Here is a 20309-nt window from a genome sequence, read left to right on the forward strand (position 1 = left end):
TTAACTGTTTTATTTGACTACGCCACCTTGGGAATTTTGCCCAAAGAAATAGTTTTATGAACACTTATAGTGAGCAAGGCCAGGTTCTCCAAATGCTGACCACTTTCAATTAAATAAAAGTAAGCATTGAGACATGAACAAAACTAATAATTTAAAAAAGTAATAATTTATTGTAGGGACAAATTATTAAAAAGTGATAATTTATTGTAGGGGCAAATTATTTAAAAAGTAAAAATTGCAGACAAATAAATACTGTAAGGTATACAGGAATTTTACAGATGTAGTACAACAATACGCCACCAGTAGGTCACCCGAACAGCCTAGATTCAAGGAGATAAAATTATAATAGTTTAATCTCAGGTGCCACAAGAACTAGGTTATTAATGGTATAGTGCTGTTTTTGATGCCGATTATGTGGGTGGTAGCTGTGTTGCGCAGGCTGGAAGTGAATTACTGTACAGAACAAGGATCACTAATGGCAGCCACTAAAGCCACCTTCAGCAAGCCTAGCTACATTTTCAGAGAATATTATTTAGATGTATTTTCTTGAATGTGTGAGTTTAATGTGTGGGGCCCATACAAAAATCAGATGTTCGTATTCGCGAATTTGTGTTTCAAAAAATGGCAAATGAAAAAATATGTGTGATTAATATATATACACAAAACCACAGAATCAACACAGCAGCTCTTGAGGCTCTTTTTAAAAGTTTGAGACAGCAAAAAGTAAACAAACCAGATTATGCGCACGCACTCTATTGTCAGCCATCTGGGATAAAAATGCGTTATGCTGCTTTAGAGGGAGCCAGAATCTCATGGGACAGAAAAAAGGCAAGCAAGTCATTGTGAAATGCCTCACTTAAACAATACCCAACTTCCTGAATATGTTATGCAGTGATTTTTATATAGACTGTATATATTTTTTTGCAACTTTGTTATGTGGAATTTAATAAACGAGAACCAAAACGGTGAGTTTTTTTCCCCCTTCACTTTACGCCATTTCCACACGTTTTATTTGAAGTGTTTAAAGTAAAATTTCTGTTTTTGTTTGCTTGTTCAGCTACAAAAAGGCACAAGTAAACTTCATGTTATTACTTTTTAAAGGAGGGAATAGTGCAGCTGTTTACTGTGAAGAAACAGCAATGACAAGGAATGAAAAATAAATAAATAAAATGTGGGAATAAATGGAGGGAATAAACAAAACAAGCTTTAACTTGAACTTGCTATTTGGCATCCTTTGTTTTGTAGTTAATTCACTGGGGTAAAGTAAGTCTTCCACAACTTTATTCTTTACTCCTGGGATATTTTTCTATTTTAAAGTGCTGCATATTGTAACGTCTTGCTGTAAAATAAGGGCACACACACACACACACACACACACACACACACACACACACACACACAGGGGCCATGGACACACCCCCTGCTGCTATGCTGTCTCTTCCTGTGTTCAGAGCAACGTTTTGGCTTTTATTACTTTTTGAAAAATGATCAAATATCCAAACAAATATTTCAATTGTGAGCGAATATACAAGCATGAAAATCCTGTGTTCGTCCCAGCACTATGAATAATATAAAATGAACAGTATATTGTTAGGACTTACTGTAATTTGAATAATATGTTGCAGATATTTTTTAAAGCAATGTAAAAAATAGGTTCCAAATTTACTTTGTTTACACCACAATGCAATTGTAATGTGTGTGTGTGTGTGTGTGTGTGTGTTTTTTGTAGAAACAAAACAAACAAAAAAAACCTGCTAATGTTACATACATACTAACAGACAACAAGGTACACCTTTAGTTTATACTACAAGTTGTGTATTTTATAAGATCAAAAAAGTTTTATATTACTTGGAAAATGGAGAACCATTGTTTTTATTGGCATAAAGACCTGGATGCATTTGACCCTAGCTGTACGGTACAGTTAGTGCCTGTGTCTAGTCTTGTCTTAATTAACATGTAAGACACTAGCTTTATTACCAAACTAAAATTCTTTATTTTTGTTAGCCGGTGGACGGAGAATCTGTGTTCTGGTGTCAAAGGGAGGGACCCAGATCCTCCTGCAGCTGCTAAAGAGTGCCATTAAGGAGTCGCCACCCTGTGAGGAGCTTATGGTACAGCTTCATTGCATTCTAGCAAAGGTTGGTCCAAAAGGTAAATTATTTATTTTTTTACACTTTTATACAAGTACTTGCCTGTTAATTTGTCTGTATTACCACAAAAAGAACTAAAGAGATATCTATATGTTTATCTGTATTTTTATTTTTATTTTTGTTGCTTTTAATCTGGATATAAATCACTGTTTGAGTTGAGGGCACCTTATTATTTAATTTTCCCTCAATCCTTCAGTTTTGTTTTGTTAGGTAAGCTGTATTTGGAATTTTGCACTGATTTTAAATTTTTTTTTTTTGTCGTGTTTCCCACTTTCTTTCCACAGACAAAAAATTTGGTATCAAAGCCAGACTTAATGGAGCCTTAAATATTACTCTTAATTTGGTGAAACAGAACTTGCAGAACCATAAGCTTATTCTACCTTGTCTGCAAGTTTTAAGAGTATATTCCAGCAACTGTAAGTATATTCAATTCAGTCTGATTTATTGGGGATGTAAACAGAAAAATATGTATCTTTTAACTCCCCCCCCCCCCCCCCCCCCCCCACCCCACTCCATGTTTTTTTTCTTCAGCTGTAAATGCTGTGTCCTTGGGCAAAAATGGTGTTGTGGAGCTCATGTTTAAAATAATTGGTCCTTTCAGCAAAAAGAATACCAGCCTTCTAAAGTAAGTACAGTTAAAAAAAATATATAAATACAGATTCAATTACAGATGTTTGATTAAAAGGGGTAGCTTGGTATTAATGGTTAAACCTATTTCGCTAATGTGTAAAGTTGGTGAAGTAAAATTACATATCCAAATGTTTTTTTTGTTTTTTAAATAGAGTTTTAGAAACCAACAACAGTAAACAGTTTCAGGAATATCAAACTTTATGTAGTCAATCAAACCATAATAAAAAATATCTTTTTAATACACAAACTCAAGTGCTCAATATGACTTCAAATCACTTTCTAAAATTAATGAAGATCTATACAATACCTTGTCGTCTGAATTTGGATAATGTTGTTTATTATCCCATAATTAAGCATTTATTATTGTTTTTCTGGACTCTTGGATATTTAACATCATTGATATTTGATATCCACCCTTGATAATCATTTTTGAACCGGCCCCAAAGGTAAAATATGCTGTGACAAATATCCATGAGTGCAAAAACAATAATACTGTAAGGGATGATCACAAACACATACAGTGGGATAATAAACAGATTAATGTATGTATTTATGAAATGTTCTTCTTATCCACGTGAGAATAAATTAGAGATTCAGATTAGGGACTCCAAATCAATATTTAATTGAAAAGGAATGTTTTACAGGGTTACTCTGGATACACTGGCAGCTTTACTGAAGTCAAGTAAGTAATTCTAGGTTATATATGATTTTGTGTGTGGAAAAAGTCCAGATTAATTAACATCACGATTACATTTTTTTAGAATAGATGAATCTGTTTGCTATAATAATACAGGAACTGTTTAGTGTATTGGGTGTGTTACTATGTTCACCTTGCAAAAGAAATGTAAGCCTTTTGGGTACTATAAAGTGACTTTCAACTCTACAGAAAACAAATAACACAAAAGAAGTCCATATTCTACCTCATGTAAACAGTTATTAATTTTTTGTGTACAACCTACCTGTTTTCTAATACAATACTTTCTACTTCGACTAACAGTCATTGCATTTTTCTGGTTGACTCTGACTCTGGGATGTTAGGTTGGATTGATTGTCTTTATTTGTCTATCTAATTTTCATTCACAGAATTAGTGCAGTTGCTTTAACATTTTTTCTGTTTGTTATTGTGTTTTGTAACTGTATATTTCTATAAAGATAAATATTTATAGGGTATGGATTTCAGATCAATCTTTTCTCCCCACTCACCTATTCTACAGTCTGTTCTATCACAGACGACCCATACGGTGTTTTACTTTACTTTTTAATGAGTAACAACTATTCTGATCAGTAGTACCATTTCCGATATTGCACATTAAAAAAAACCCATAATAAATAAAATAAAATGTTTTATTGCAGAAACCAATGCTCGAAGGGCAGTAGACAGAGGATGCGTCCCTACACTGCTAGCAATTTACCAGGACTGGCATCAGGCTGACACACGTCATAGGCACATGCTCATTAGAAAAGGAATTCTAGGTTGCATCAAAAATATTACAAACATCAAGCTGGGCAGAAAGGCATTCATCAATTCAGATGGCATGAGAACATTGTATAACATCTCTCAAGTAAGTTAATTTTGTAAGATTTTGTAAGTAAGTTCATTTTGTATTTTTTTTTTTATTTAAGTTTTGAAGAGAATAAAAACTGCTGTGAATTACCAAAGCGTCAAACCATTTTCATAACGCCAAACAAGAAGTTTCATATCTTTGCAAAATAACAAACCATAACTGCATGTGAACTGTTACAAATGTGCTGTCTACAGACTGGCAACTTTTTTTTTTTCTTCAGAAGTATAGCTGTGGTCACAAAAAGTGTTCGAGTCTATCAGGGTCTTTACACTAAAATACAATTTGCACCATTTGTGAGAGTAACATTTTAATTAATTTTAAAAAACTAATAACAGACAATTCAGAAGTTTAGTTTTAAAGACCCGAGGTATTAGTTATGGATTACTTAAGTTATGGATCACTAATAGATTGATTTTCCTTGATAAACTCTGTCCCGTAGTATCTTGATGTTTTATTTTTGTTTAGAATCATTTTGTGCATAATTTTATATTTCATCCATCTCATGCTTGTTAAGAAAAGAACAGTGATATTAAGGTCCACACCATTTTAGTCTGCTAACAGAGTGAATATGGTACCACAATATAGGCACCTTTAAGACCTGTGTAATGTAAACATTTTATAATGTTTTGTAAATTTAGCTAAACCTCCTTGGAAGCTGTTTTTTAATAATATAGGTTTTAATAGATTTGGGCATCAAGGCATATATATATATATATATTTATAATATGGCAAAAAACCCAAATTATATTACATGTGATTTACAGTTTTTATTTAAAATTAGAAAAGCCCAGAAATATTTTTGAACAGTTTACAGCACTTGCTGCTTTAAGATATTTTGATCTTTTTTTTTTTATAATTTTGTATTCATTAGGACTGCCTGCCAGTAAGGGCCTTGGATCCACTGATTAACACTTCTACTCTTATCATGAGAAAATGTTTCCCCAAGAATCGCCTTCCTGTTCCAACAATAAAAAGTGTTTTCCATTTCCAACTACCTGTTGTTCCAGCAAACGGCCCTGTGGCACAGATCTACAGTTTACCTCCAGAGGGTATGAATTCACATTCTAAATAACTGAACTATCCCTTTGCATTCCCTAGCTCTACCTTTTAGAAATCTTCTATGTCATTGCTCTCTTTTTGTCTGCTGCTTCAAAAACCTTCACAGGCAGCTGATGAGTAATTTAAATCAACAGTTGCCTATATAATAATAGAGCGGTATTTAACAAAAAAAAAAAAAAAAGAGCATGGATTAACAATATTCAAAAATGTCACTAGTGAATCTTAGCTGTTTGTTATTTTTTGTAACATGCTAAGCAAGTTTCTAAAATACGTTTGTGAGAAAAATGTATGCTTAAATATAGCACTGAATATTTTCGATTTCCTTGAATGTGACAAACGGGGTGATTTGATCAACCAATCCCCTGCCTAAATAACTCATAGATGCATTTTATACAATACAATCCAGAGGTGACTTATTCCAAGAGATATACATTGTTCATTGTAACCCTTTGGTCTGCTATTGTACACCTAAATGATCTACCATAATGCAATTTTTGTAAAACCTATGTTAGAAAATATATTTTCTGCAGACTTTAGTAAAAATGCATTCATTGCTGCACTATTCCCTTCTTTAAATGAAACCCCTTGAATGCCACAGAGTGCAGATTACAATGTTGGTGTGTTTTATTGATAGTGGATGATGTAGTGGATGAAAGCGATGATAACGATGACACTGAAGCTGAAACTGAGAATGAAACTGAGAATGACGATGATGAGAAGGACCAAAATTTAAAGGTGCTGTGAGTGTGTTGTCAGTGGCAGGGCCAAAAAACAAAAACTATTTATCTTGGCTATTACTCAGGAGTAATAACATACAACTGTTTATTTTTAAGTTGGGCAAGCTATACTTTTGGCATATTGTCCAGTGGCAGTTGTGAGTTTTTTAAGCATGACAAATAATGTGTTGAAGTTTAATTCTTCTTGAGTCTGATGTACAATCACCTCATACCAGGGGGGCACTTTAAATGTCCTAAATGGCGGCAGATCTTAATACTGCACCCCTGCTCTGTCGCAGACCTTTTCCACTGAAATTTTATTGCACTTATTTGTGTTCAAGGGAAACCGGATACAAGATTAGTGTACTTTAAAGGTGTCAGTATTAAGACATGCCAGTTATTGTAGATAATAAAAAATAGGCCCCCCCAATGTAAGTTTTCTGATTTTTAGAATGTATCTTTTGGAGAAATTATTTTGGCAAACAGTTCAAACACACATTATTCAAAGGGGAATTTAAGATACTATACAACGGATGAGAAAAATACCAAAGGTTCAAAGTGAAAATCACATTACATGCACTATTATCAGTGACTCCGGGTAGTATTGCATGCACTAACGCATTTTGATTCATTCTGATAAATTCCAGACTTCACTACACGCACAGTAATACTGTTTGCTGATCTAGGGATGTCAAATTCTGAAAATCCATTCGCTGTTTCCTGTTTATTTCCACTTTCTCTTTCTGCACCATATTTAGTCACTTTGCTTTGAACCTTGCTTCATAGTTTTGCTGTTCAAGTTTGAAAGGCTTCATAACCGTACTGTGTTTCTTGTGTTTTTGGGGTACAGGAAATAAATAATTCCTGTGGTACTGGTATGTGAACTGCCAAAAAAACAAACAAACAAAAAAAAACTTTCATTTATGCAGTACTACAGTAATACAGCTTTTCATACATGTGTATGTATTTGCATTACATATGTAACTGAGCCTAAGAAAACCCAGGGTGTTGAGACTTTAGGACCATTGTACAATAATCATATGAGATTGTTTTCGTATTGGTTGATTAAATTAACCAGTGATTCTATTTTGCGGTTTTAACTGTACATACCAAAAGAGAGAAAATAAAACCGTCAGTATTATTTGTGTGGTAAATGACATTTAAAATCAACCATATGGTTTTCTCTGCCTTTTGAAAATCACATCTTGTTTGTCACACATTATTCTGGGATGTGCAGCAGTAGAGTTCACTTTCTTATTCAAATCACACTCAGAAACATCATTTAAATTGTTTATTGTGTGATACAATCATTATGGTTATTCTTAATTTATTTCTTAGACGTCATGCATAGTTACATTTTAGTGAGAAGGAAACTATGTATCCAGGATGTTTTTAGTAATTATGCTGAAGTAATGATTTTCATAATGAAAAGTTTCCACGAGTCCGGTGGACCCATTCATGAGCTTGAGTGATTTCTGCAGTTACATTATTTGTAGGGTTAATAAAAAAAAAAAAAATGTTCTGCTACAAACTCCGATTTAATGTACCTGATTGTTGTGATGTGCATCATGCTGTTTGTTTGAAACTCATTTTAAAAAGAATAGCCATGCCTCAAATTTAAATCTTCGGGGCAAGTCTTAAAAACCTGATAAATGTAATTTTATGTGTCAACTATCATATGATTTCATATTAGATTTCAGATGTGATGTAAATATCAATGAATTAATCCAGTTACTTTGAAGTGTGAAAGTAGTGGACTAGGCACCACCTATGTAAGTTTACACAGAAAGGATATTGTTTTTGAAGCCGTTCACTTTGTTTTTCCTTCCAGAATGATGATATTGAAACTGATATCAACAACCTGCGACCAAAGCAGGACCTTAGCCGACCATTTGAAGAATTAAAAATATATGAGCGTTTTTTCCCAGAACTTACTGAAGACTTCCAGGTACAGCTGTATTTTTTTACTTTCTAATTTTGTGACATGTTTGTGTTCCGTATAGTTCTGTAAGGTACGTACCTAGTTTAGGTCCAGAATTATTATCACTGACACTTCAGTTTCAGGAGTATATTACAGATCTGTTCTTCACTAATTATATATTTGCATATCATACTACATAGCCTAAATGAAACAGTTATAAAGTGTCAACTTTTATTTAAAAAATGAATGGTTTCCATTCCCATTTTGTTACAGCAATTTATTGTTCAAATTTAGCCTAACCTATATGTTTTGTTGTTTTTTTTTCATTTTGTAGGGATATGACTTCGGTGCAGAGTGGTCCAGTAAAAGCATGCCAGTAATGAAACCAAAAGATCCAGTCCCCATAGTTGTACCCACAGCAGGGGAAGAACAGTCTGCAGACCTCTGTAGCACAAAGAAAGAAAACAAACTATTGAGAAACGAAGAGACAAAACAGACAGCTTCCCAGACAGGGGACTTTGAAAACCAACCGGCACTGCTGGACATTAACAGCTTAAAAATCACAAAGAAGGATGCTGACGTGCAGGCAAATAAACTGCTCCCTTCCCAGTGCCTCAAGCATGAGTTAAACAGGGAGATGGAACGATTGAACCTAGAAGGGGAGAGTGCCTCAAAAAATCTTAAAAACTGTAATTATGCCTGCGTGAATGGACCGAAAAACAAAGGTGGGCTCCAGTGCGCTGCCAGCAATAAAGGCTGCCAGCAGTTCTCTGGAAGCAGTGGGCCTTTACCAGAGTACAGGTCCTCTCCGCTGTGCTGCCCCGGGGTGGAGGTAGATCATGACGATGACTCTAGTTCCTCTCATTCCTCTGGAGAGCAAGGCGTTCTGGAAGTACCAGACACAGCAGCTGTCCTACCTTTACATGACCCGGAGCTCTACATTGAAACTGTTAAACACACCAAATCAGTTCCTAAATACACTGAAGTAGCCTACCCTGATTATTTTGGTCATATTGCACCAACTTTTAAAGAGCATACCTTAGAAAGACTGTATGGAGTACAGAGGTAAGTTGATATCCAAGTAAAGGTAATTAAGGAATAAGTACCTTAATTCTTACCAACAATATAATTAATAACATTTACGTCTTTAAAATGTTTAGGCGAATTATGAATTGGTTTAACAGCATACGAGAGTGTCTACCAGTATTGTTGTGGTGTATCCCTCAAAAAGGGTCCTAATTTGTAACCTTTTGCTTGAGAAAGTTGGACAGGGACCAATATATTAAAGAAAAAAGGGGGGGTGGGGGGGTTATGTTCCACCTTGGTACTACTGGTACGTTCAATGCTTTATTGATCAGTAAAAAAGTTAAAGTGCAATAAAAACATAAAACATTTATTTACTGTTTATGACTTTATGCAGGGCAGAATCAATCTCAGATTCTTTAATAATTTCTGCATTACTTTTACTAGGAATGCTAGGTTTTATACTGGATAGCAACTGATAAGCTTGAGAATATACTAGGGAAACAATATGCTCCTCTCATACTGTCATTTATGTTGCAGAACCAAAATCTTCCAGGATATTGAGAGACTAATCCATTCCAATGACATCATTGATAAAGTTGTGTATGATCTGGACTTATCTAGGTAAGAATTTGTATTTGTGTTCACGTAAAGGCATTTCAGATAAACATTTGCAAGGAAAAGATTCCTGACCTTGGAACTTTGTGATCACATATTATTTGTAAAAAGTAAATGTTCATTCCTCTTGAGCCGTCACATTTTTGTTCAAACTAGGTTTTAAATATGCATATAGTACAGGCAGAACTTGCAGCCCCTGAAGTTACAGAGGTTCAGTTCACCACTGTCAAACATATGTTATTTGAAATGGGAAAGTTTTATTGTAGGCCTGCAAGGTGTTTGGCATATTGGCTTTTTAATTTATTTTCATGTGATGACAGATACAGGACACATGTTTAAAAAATAAATCCAGCAAAAGTGTGAGGGCGAGACTCTCACTGTAATATTTAAATGCATGTTATTGTGTATATGATTGTTGTCGTTGTTATTCTACTGACAATAGAGTCGTGGATTATGTATTGTGCATGCTGTTGAGCAAATATATTTGACAAAGACGGTATTCATGTAGGTTAAACAAAAATGTAAAGGAGAAGAATCATGTTTAATGTAAAATAGATGAATGTTTATTGTAAATGGAATGAATGTTAAATAATAATTTATTTTTGTATAAAGTCATTCCAGGTGTAACTGTTTATTGAATAATTTATCCTGACAGGAGTAGGCGGGTCTGGGGCTTATTTAATGCTGTGTCTTCCTGTGCATTGTGTCATTTGTGATCTTGTCTTTGTGAATGTCAGTCATTTTGTGTGCAACCTGTTAGTCAGTTGTCATTTGTAATTCGTGTGAAGTATTCCAGTACCAAAATAAATATTTCTGCCTGTGAACACTACCAAGTTGCTGTTTCCTTGGTTCCCAAAACCTCCATGTTCCTGAGGTGAAAAATGTGATTGTGGGTGGGGGTACACTCGGACCATCACCCCGTTACAAAAAGTAAGACACCAAATAATCATATCCTGTTTGTAATACACAAAAATATGGCTTCTTGTACTTCTGCATCTAGCAGAACATGAGGCACCAAAGATATTAAGGTGTTATGAGTCTTGCTAGAGGTACCCGAGAATACTGTGGCTATTGACAAGTGATTGCATTACATGCTGTTATAGTCAGAAATCCACATAATTACACATAATTAAGTTCTGTTCCATATCACCTTTTCTGTACTGAAAAAAAGCAGTATACTTTTTATTGACAGCTACCCACCCGTAAGCCACGGATATCTTTCATAATTAAAAATTTGGTAGTGGCGAGTATATCCCATCCCTTCCTGTGTCAGTTTGGGTATTTGTGGTGTATACCTGTTTTTTATGAGAAAGTTCTTCATGAAAATTGGTTCATAACCAAATTGGCTACAATGTCTCAGTTGTCTGATATTTTCTTTTTAATTTGTAAAAAGCAATTCGAAATATTACTTCGAAGTTCTCAATATAATTGTCAGTATAATTATCAATATTGCACGAAATTCAGCTATTCTTACACCCTTACCCTAGCATATTTATGTCCCGCCTCTGCTCATTAAAATTGGACCGCTGTAAAACCAGGGCAGATCTTTGACTTTCCCATTGGTTAACCTCCCAATTATGTCCCGCCTCTGCTCACTCATGATTGGACCTCTGCATAACAAAGGGGCAGATCTTTGACTCTCCAATTGGTTAAACCTACTAAAGACCTTGCCTCCGCTCACTTAAGAATTGGACTGCCGTGGAGAAAATGCAGATTTTCTATTTGTTGATTTTATTTAAAAAAATAAAAATTCTACACGATTAAATTGTAAAAAAAAAAAAAAAAAAATCTGCGATCAACTCTTTAGTTGATTAATCAGTCCGTCTAATATTTGTTCCCTTTCAAGTATGAAATGTAAACATTACCAAATGGGTATTTGCCTCCTAAAGACCTGACTCCTGAATACTGTATATCAAAGCTGCTCTCTGCCCCGAGGGATCAAAAGGGCTGAAGTCACAGATCTCATCACCATTTTTCCTTTCAACTGACCTGATCGGAGAGCCTTGTTGGAGATGAGTACACTGTTGCTTACATCTTCTTTATTTGCATTATATGTTTTTTTACACAGTTTATATATTTAACAAATCACTAAAATTAGTTTTTTATATAGAAGTTGCTGCATCCTCATCCCAAGGCTCTGAGCCAAGGGAGAGCAGACGGCGCACCCGGGAAGTAGCCCAAGCTCAAAACCATCTTCACGGTCTTCATCATCCTTCTCGAGCTCTGCCTCTCCTTCCCTGCCACCCCGGAAGAGGAAGAAGAGTCATTCCAGGCGATCTGCAGACTCGGAGCAGATGGAGAAACTTTGGGCAGCAGTTCCACAACAGGGAGCAATCCTTACTCCTTACGCAGTTGCTGCAGGAGTGTTTGGCACCAAGCACAGATTGGCCATAGAAGGGACATACTGTCCGTCGACGCCTCTGAGGAGGCAGGAGAACAGGAGCTGATGTTCCCGTCCTGAGGACGTGGAGTCGGACAGCACCTCTACAGCAGTAAAGCGCTCCCTGTTGGCAGAGCTCATGCTGCTACTCAGGAGGGCCACTACAACTTTGCAAGTGCCCTGGCCTACAGCAGGGGATACAAGGCAAATCCATCTTTGAGGAGCCTACCGGCTCTCCCATAAACCCCCCCAGTTCACCCGGACCTGTGATCCAATCCTCCTGAGACCATCTGGCAACAGCTCTGTCTAAGGGCAGTTGGTGGAAATAGCCAGCACATCTACGCCTAGGCGTAGCGCTGGGCAGTGTCAACAGAATGGAGGTCGTCACCACGGATGCATCCAGCCTGGGCTGGGGTGCTGTGTGGAATGGCCTGGGTGTGCAAGGTGTGTGGAACCCCACATGGTAGGGTCTCCACATCAGTGTTTTAGAGCTGCAGGCAGTTTACCTGGCCTTGCATAATTTTTTGCAGGAGGTTCAAGGGAGACGTGCTTGTCCAAGCATGACAGTGGTAGCCTACATCAACCACCAGGACATCCTCAGGTTGCCCAGTCTCCATTGTGTGGCCCGCAAGCTTTTGCTTTGGGCACATGAGAACCTCCTCTCACTGTGGTGTTGAGCCTCATCTGGGAGAGATTTGGGAGAGCAGAGATAGACCTATTTGCCTCCCAGGAATCAAACCGCTGTCCCCTCCTCCATGGTGGCGGGCAACCGCTGGAACAGATGTCATGGCACACCAGTGGTCGAGGCAGCTGCTATATACGTTCCCACCACTCGCACTGCATCCTGCTGTGTCTGGAGAAAGTCAGGCAGGACCAGGCCAAGGTGCTCCTAGTAGCCCCATATTGACTGGGAAGAATCTGGTTTGCAACCCTGATGCAGCACCTGAGCGGCCAGCAGTGAAACAGCCGACATGCCACGACCTGCTCAGTCAGGCATGGGGGACCTTACGGCATACCAACCCATCGAGCATTTGCGCCATCTGGGACTTTCCAACAGGGTTATTGGCACCCTACAGAATGCTAGGACAGCATCAACGCGTTCCCAGTATGGGTACAAGTGGGGCGTCTCCCAGACGTGATGTCTGCCTCGCTTGTCCAATAGCAGTAATACTGCAATTTTTTAAGGACCTATTTGAAGAGGGGAAACCCCCCTCCTCATTAAATTCTATCTGGCAGCTATTTCAGCTTGCCATGTCAAGATTGACAAGGTCCCCCCAGGAGCTTACTTCTTGGCATGGCAATTTTTGAAAGGGTCTCAGAAGCTTGGAACACCTATGAAGGACATTGTCCCTCACGGGAGGTTAAACGTGGTGCTTAACCCTTTGCGGTCATATGTCAGACCTGGTCCGACATTGCAATTATTCCTGTCCGGTCCATTGTCGGACCCTGTCCGACATCATCAAAAAAACGCAAAAAACAGGTTTCTAGTCGTTTTTTCAATGGCCGAGTGGGAGCGACAGGAGCCGAGACAAGCCGATAAAAATAAATAAATAAATAAATAAATAAAAAGGCGTATCTCATGATTAGTCATACTTGCCCCTGGCATCCCATATGGGCGGCCATAAGGAAACAAGCTGGCTGTTACTGTATCAGCGCACAGAGACTATCACGGACATTTGCAGAGCTTTTTTGAGATGTTATAGTAATAAAATAATGACTTGGATTGCATTATTGAGGAGTTTGGTGATAAAACGAGTGATCAGGAGATGATTGATCGGTATGTACGACTATTATTATTATTATTATTATTATTATTATTATTATTATTATTATTATTATTATTTATTTCTTAGCATATGTGAAAGCGATAGCGAACGAAAGGGTGGGGCGGGGCTGGAGATGCCTAGTGAGTGCTTTGTTGATATGCAGGGCCTTTTAAACCCGTTTGACTGTGGGAAAAAAAAATACTTTTAAACAGCGCGTCTAAAATTAACTGCGCGTGTGAAAATAACTTTTAAAAGGGTTAATGCACTCATGAAGCCTCCATTTGAGCCCCTGCATTCAGCTGAGCTGAATGTCTATTGAGAAAGCCTGCTTAATTTTTACAGAGACCAGGACAAAGGTCACGTTCCGCACCAGTCTCAGAATTCCACGTCAACCAGTCTGTGGAATTGGAGGCTTTCCATCCTTTCCAGTCTGACATGGAGTGACAGCTCCATACGCTCTGCCTACTTTTGGCCCTGGTGTATTATGTTGACAGGACAAAAAGTTGGAGGCAGTCTGAACAATTATTTGTCTGCTATGAAGTCCCGTGGTCAAGACCTGTCTAAGCCGCTGCTGTCCAAGTGGATAGCAGACACGGTCAGGACTGCCTATGAGCTGGCCAACTTGCCCTCTCCAGATTAGTTCACTGCTCAATACAGTAGGGGCCTTGCAACTTCGTGGGCTTTATTCCAGGGTACATCTGTCAGTGACATATGCAATTCGGCAGTGTCGGCTATTCCCTATACCTTCACTAGGTTGTACAGGCTAAATGTTGTCGATCCTCAAAACCCTGGTTTTGGAACTCGTGTTAAGGGCTCCTTCCCAGTCAACCCTTGCATCACAGACATAGAGGTGAAATTCTCCCTCAGTTTTTTCACGCTAGCTACTTGTTACTGCGGTTCCGAATGGTAACGCACAGGGCAGCCTCTCGGCTTAGCCTTGTAGCATTCCAGTCGTTGTGCAATAATGCCCTTGCGAGGGCTTGGGTATAAATAACGGTTACATTTTGTACTTGAAAGGGAACTTTAGGTTATTACCATAACCCTGGTTCCCTGAAATAGAAATGTAAGCATTAACCTTCAAGGTCGCTGCATCCATTATTCGCAGCAGGCTTGAAGGAATACTGACGATGAGATCTGTGACTGCAGCCCTTTCGATCCCTCGGGGGTGGGGTCACGACTGCATCACAGGCTCAAAGGAGCAGCTTTGATATAAAGTGTCCAGGATTCGGGTCTTTAGGAGGTAAATTCCCATTCAGTAATGGTTACATTTCTATTTCAGGGAATCAGGATAACCTTTTTTCATATACGTATATTTTTTAGAGCAAACTTAAAGTCCCATGTCTCGCTACAACTGTTTAAATACGGTACCTGTCATTCTTTTTTAAATGTTTTTAAATTCTTAACCTCTGTACACCCAGACACAATGGGGTTTAAATACTGTTGCCTGCTCCTGCTACTGTTTGCAGCTTACTGTTTGTCCCCTTTTTCTAAATAGTATCATTATTATACAACATTTCTTTTAGAGGAAAAACATGTACAGCTGTCTTTTCAACAAGGGTTTAAAAATGAACAATCTACATGAAGTATGTAATATTTTTTTAAACTATATGGGACACTGCATCTTTAACTTGTTTACTTCCTTTACAACAAGGTGTATGTAGGGGTTGATAATCCTACAAGTCAAAAGGCCAAATAAAGATCGAAAGCATTTACATTAAAACAACTATAGTTATTGCATTAAAACACAATTATATATAACATCTATGTATCTTTTGAAAATGGTCCACTGTGTGGCGCCATTTGATCTATTTCATAACTCTTTCAATGAAAAAGCTGTCACACAAGTGCAGACATTGCTTGCAATAGGACATGTCCTCATGCTTGTAAAAGTGTCATCCTCATACTATGGCAATAATGAGTTATATAATATACAAATATTATATTATAAACAGTATGACAATGTCAACAATGACAACTGTGAATCAGCCTGTGTTTTTCTCCCTTCACTTAAAACAAGTGAGAATATTGTGTGTGTGTGTGTGTGTGTGTGTGTGTGTATATATATATATATATATATATATATATATATATATATATACACATACATACATACATACATACATACATACATACATACATACATACATACATACATACATACATACATACATACATACATACATACATACATACAAATACAGTGCGTGAAAAAGTATTTGCCCCCTGTCTGATTTTGTGCATTTTTGGACATTTTACACATTGTATTTGGTCAGATTTTTTTGTGGGTTGTAGTAATATATGGAGGGAGTCGGAGAGAAAAAATGACATCAAAGTTTGGTGCTTCTTTCATTTGTTTAGTGTGCAAGGTAATCAAATATGCAATCTTCAGGTGTGAAAAAGTTATTGCCCCCCTAGTTAACTCAACCCAATTAAAGGGATAATTAGGGTCAGTTGTTTTGGTTAACAACCAGGCCTGATTTGGGCCAGCCCTGCCCAACATAAATCTGACTAACTTTGGCCCTTACCATCAGAGTGAAGTTGTCAGCACACAGGTTCTAGAGGCACATCATACCACGAACAAAAGAAATTCCTGAAGACCTCTGTAAAAAAGCCATTTCTAAGGCTCTAGGGCTCCACCGAACCACAGTCAGAGCCATATTGTCCAAATGGAGAAAGTTTGGGACAGTAGTGAATCTTCCCAGGAGTGGCCGTCCTGCCAAAATCTCTCCAAGGGCAAGGCATAAAATCGTCCAGGAAGTCACAAAGAACCCTAGAACAACATCCAGGGATCTGCAGGCCTCTCTCGCCTCGGCTCCACCATCAGAAAGACACTGGTCAAAAATGGGATTCATGGCAGAGTAGCAAGGCGGAAACCATTGCTCACTAAGAAGAACATGAATGCTCGTCTCAAGTTTGCCAAAAAGCACCTGGATGATCCTCAAGAGTTCTGGAACAATGTTCTATGGACAGATGAGTCAAAAGTGGAACTTTTTGGCTGACATGGGCCCTGTTATGTCTGGCGAAAACCAAACACTGCATTCCACAGTAAGAACCTCATACCAACGGTGAAGCGTGGTGGTGGTAGTGTCATGGTTTGGGGATGCTTTGCTGCATCAGGACCTGGACGCCTTGCCATCATTGAAGGAACCATGAATTCTGGTCTGTATCAGAGAATTCTACAGGAGAATGTCAGGCCATCCGTCCGTGAGCTGAAGCTGAAGCGCAGCTGAGTCATGCAGCAAGACAATGATCCGAAACACACAAGCAAGTCTACATAAGAATGGTTGAAGAACAAGAAATTTAAAGTTTTGGAATGGCCTAGTCAAGGTCCAGACCTAAACCCCATTGAGATGTTGTGGCAGGACCTGAAACAAGCAGTTCATGCTCGAAAACCCACAAATGTCACTGAGTTGAAGCAGTTCTGCATGGAGGAGTGGGCCAAAATTTCTCCACGGCGCTGTGAGAGACTAATCAATAACTACAGGAAGCGTTAGGTTGCAGTTATTGCTGCTAAAGGTGGCGTAACCAGTTATTGAGTCTAAGAGGGCGATTACTTTTTCACACGGGCATTGGGTGTTGCATAACTTTCTTTAATAAATAAATGAAATATGTATCACATTTTTGTGTTATTTGTTCACTCAGGGTCCCTTTTATCTAATATTAGGTTTTGGTTGAAGATCTGGTAACATTAAGTGTCGAAATATGTGTGTGTGTGTGTGTGTGTGTGTGTGTGTGTGTAATATATATGCACAGTTAATAGAAAAAATACTATTCAAATCCCAACTAAAAATGTATAGAAACACTTTTCCAAAAAAAGTGAAATGCCACCAGGAAAGGTTAAAGAAATACTATACATACTCATAACTATGTACAGAAATCAGGCCTTGAGTAGAGAGTTAGTAAACAGCTAGCTCATATCAGAGCCTATTGATTTATTAAACTGAACAAGAACATTGGATCTAACAAACAACATCATATTTTTCATATGAGCATTTTAATATAAAAAATATGAATTAGGAATGAGATTTTTATTTATTTATTTTAATTTTATTGCTGTTTCTTCCATGGTTACACAGCTGAGGTCAGCATGACATTCGCTTACTGTAATGCATTACATGTTTAATATTTTATTCTTCAGTGCGTCACCTGAAGCATACTTGTCTTTTGTTTTGTTTTTTTCTTAGCTGCCCTATTATTGATGATGGAGAGTCCTTGAAATTTAATTCACAGTTTGAATCTGGGAATGTACGTAAAGCAATCCATGTTAGAAAGTAAGTTATGCTGCTTCTTTTACTTTAGTTTTTCCTTTTAAAAAAATAAATAAATAAAAAGTTATTGGTTATGAAAAACAAGATCCACTGTATTTTTGTGACACAATGTTAACACTCTTTAGCAGTAGCTGTCAGGAAGCATTATGTTTGGTTCTTGCATCCCTCTATAGGCAAGGGGTGGAGAGCCTCCTGCTGTTGGTTTAAGAAATGATTTTTTTATTTAAATTACATTTTACACATTGTTTATTTTAAACATAATTTCCTTCCTTTTTCAGGTTTGAGTATGATCTTATACTGAACTCTGATATTAACAGCAACCATTACCACCAGTGGTTTTACTTTGAGGTAAGCGGAATGCGGAGTGGTGTTCCCTACCGCTTCAACATCATCAACTGTGAGAAGTCCAACAGCCAGTTTAACTACGGTAGGCATAGCTCTCTATCATAGGTAAAAACAAAGTAAAATGTTCACAACGGCTTCCGAGTGGCGCATCCAGTAAAGGCAGTCTGCGTGGAGTGCAGGATACGCCCTATACCCTGGAGGTCACCGGTTCGAGTCCAGGCTATTCCACTGCCAACCGTGGACAGGAGTTCTCAGGGGGCGGCGCACAATTGGCCACGCGCCGCCAGGGGGTGTGGGTCTTGGGTCACCCAGGGTGTCCTCGGCTCATTGCACACCAGCGACCCCTGTGGACTGGCCGGGCGCCTGCGGGCCTGCCTCTAAGTTGCCCTGAGCTGCGTGGTCCTCCAAAGCTGTAGCTCTGAGGTGGCTGCATGGCAGATCTGCAGAGTGAAAAGAAGGGGACAGCTGACGGCATACATTTCGCAGGACGTTTGTGTCCATCTTCGTCTCTCCCGAGTCAGCGCGGGGGTGGCAGCGGTGAGCCGGATTGAAATAAACAATAATTGGGCTTACCAAATTGGGGAGAAAAATAATTGCCGATTCCGAATTTAATTAAAAAAATAAATATATAAATGTTCACATGTTCACATGAAACCAAGCCAATAGGACTTGCAAGCAGATACTATGGGAGAGGTAATGAATCGTGCCAATAGATACTAAAACTCCAGCTCTAATTTTTATAAATTAAAATGATATTTTGTAAGAGTGGCACAGTGGATGAGTTATCCATCCACTGCTGGTTTTGCTAGTTCATCAGTATAGTGTTTGTAATGACATTTTATAGCTTGATCCTGATTGAGACCTTGGGTATGGGTAGATATCAAATCTTCCTTTTTGTATACCATCAATGTTTGTTTGATTTTATTAATGGAAATTACATAGGTGTCCTGTTGGAACAATAGAAGGGGGATCAGTGTCTAAAGGTAGTAGTGACACTCAGCACTCTTGCTATGTTGATTATCATTTGGATGGGTGTTAATTATCTTAATAAAATAAAACACACTTAGAAGTAATGTGTGGTTGGAATAATTGGTCTTGACCATGGGACTTTGTATCATAACATGTATTTTTGCATGCAAGCTTGTATGTTGTATTTTACTATGGTTGAAATGTTTACACTGCACAAATGTGTTAAAGGATAATCAATATTTTGCGCCATGGCTTGTATGTATTTGTTTGGAAAGACCATGATTATTGTTACATTTAGTCTTTTTATTGTTACAATTAAATATTGTGTTGCCAATTACAGTAAAATAATGGTTCATTACATTCACGGATACATTAGGAAAGGTAATTAATCAGGCCAATAAATACTCCTCTTCCAGTAATTTTAAAAAGGTTCTACTACAGTAAAGAGCTGTTTATATAGAAAGTATGTTAATACAAATGCCACGGTTTTCATGTGGTTACAACTTTTACCTTCTGATTGTTTAAACAAACAATGTGGCATTTCAGGGTCTAATACTGTGGACTAAAAATGATTAATTTAGTTATTCTAAAGAAATATGAAATTGCCATCTTTGGAGACCAGTAATTACATCTAGCTGGAAATGCCTTTTGTAAATTAAATAAAAGTTAAATTTATGTAGTTTCTTGGCACGCCACAAAAGAATAGATGTGCTTTTAGCTGTTACTGACAGCTTGTATAGATTGGAATCTTCAAGAATTATTAGGTTCTTATGATAGTGTAAGAGCATCTTCACTGAGATGGATGCTTCTCAAGGTGAAAAAGGTTAACGCCATTCCCTACTGTCAGACACTTGACACCAACAGTTATAGTATTAAACAGACTGATTGCTTTCATGACT

At 37.8% G+C, this 20309-nt stretch overlaps 1 protein-coding gene across 2 annotated transcripts in view; it reads left to right on the forward strand.

Annotated features, from left to right (window-relative positions):
* The window catches only part of LOC117421157 (cytosolic carboxypeptidase 1-like), a 103337-nt gene that overhangs the window by 36445 nt on the left and 46583 nt on the right, over positions 1-20309 (forward strand). For both annotated transcript variants that reach the window (XM_034035153.3, XM_034035155.3), the window contains 12 exons: positions 2005-2151; positions 2435-2566; positions 2682-2775; positions 3425-3462; positions 4134-4342; positions 5217-5394; positions 6039-6139; positions 7952-8068; positions 8376-9106; positions 9605-9688; positions 18013-18099; positions 18375-18523. In XM_034035153.3, the coding sequence (XP_033891044.3) occupies positions 2005-2151; positions 2435-2566; positions 2682-2775; positions 3425-3462; positions 4134-4342; positions 5217-5394; positions 6039-6139; positions 7952-8068; positions 8376-9106; positions 9605-9688; positions 18013-18099; positions 18375-18523 (2067 nt within the window). The remainder of the gene's footprint in view (positions 1-2004; positions 2152-2434; positions 2567-2681; positions 2776-3424; positions 3463-4133; positions 4343-5216; positions 5395-6038; positions 6140-7951; positions 8069-8375; positions 9107-9604; positions 9689-18012; positions 18100-18374; positions 18524-20309) is intronic.

The sequence above is a fragment of the Acipenser ruthenus genome, chromosome 1 (genome assembly GCF_902713425.1).
Source record: "Acipenser ruthenus chromosome 1, fAciRut3.2 maternal haplotype, whole genome shotgun sequence".
NCBI lineage: Eukaryota > Metazoa > Chordata > Actinopteri > Acipenseriformes > Acipenseridae > Acipenser > Acipenser ruthenus.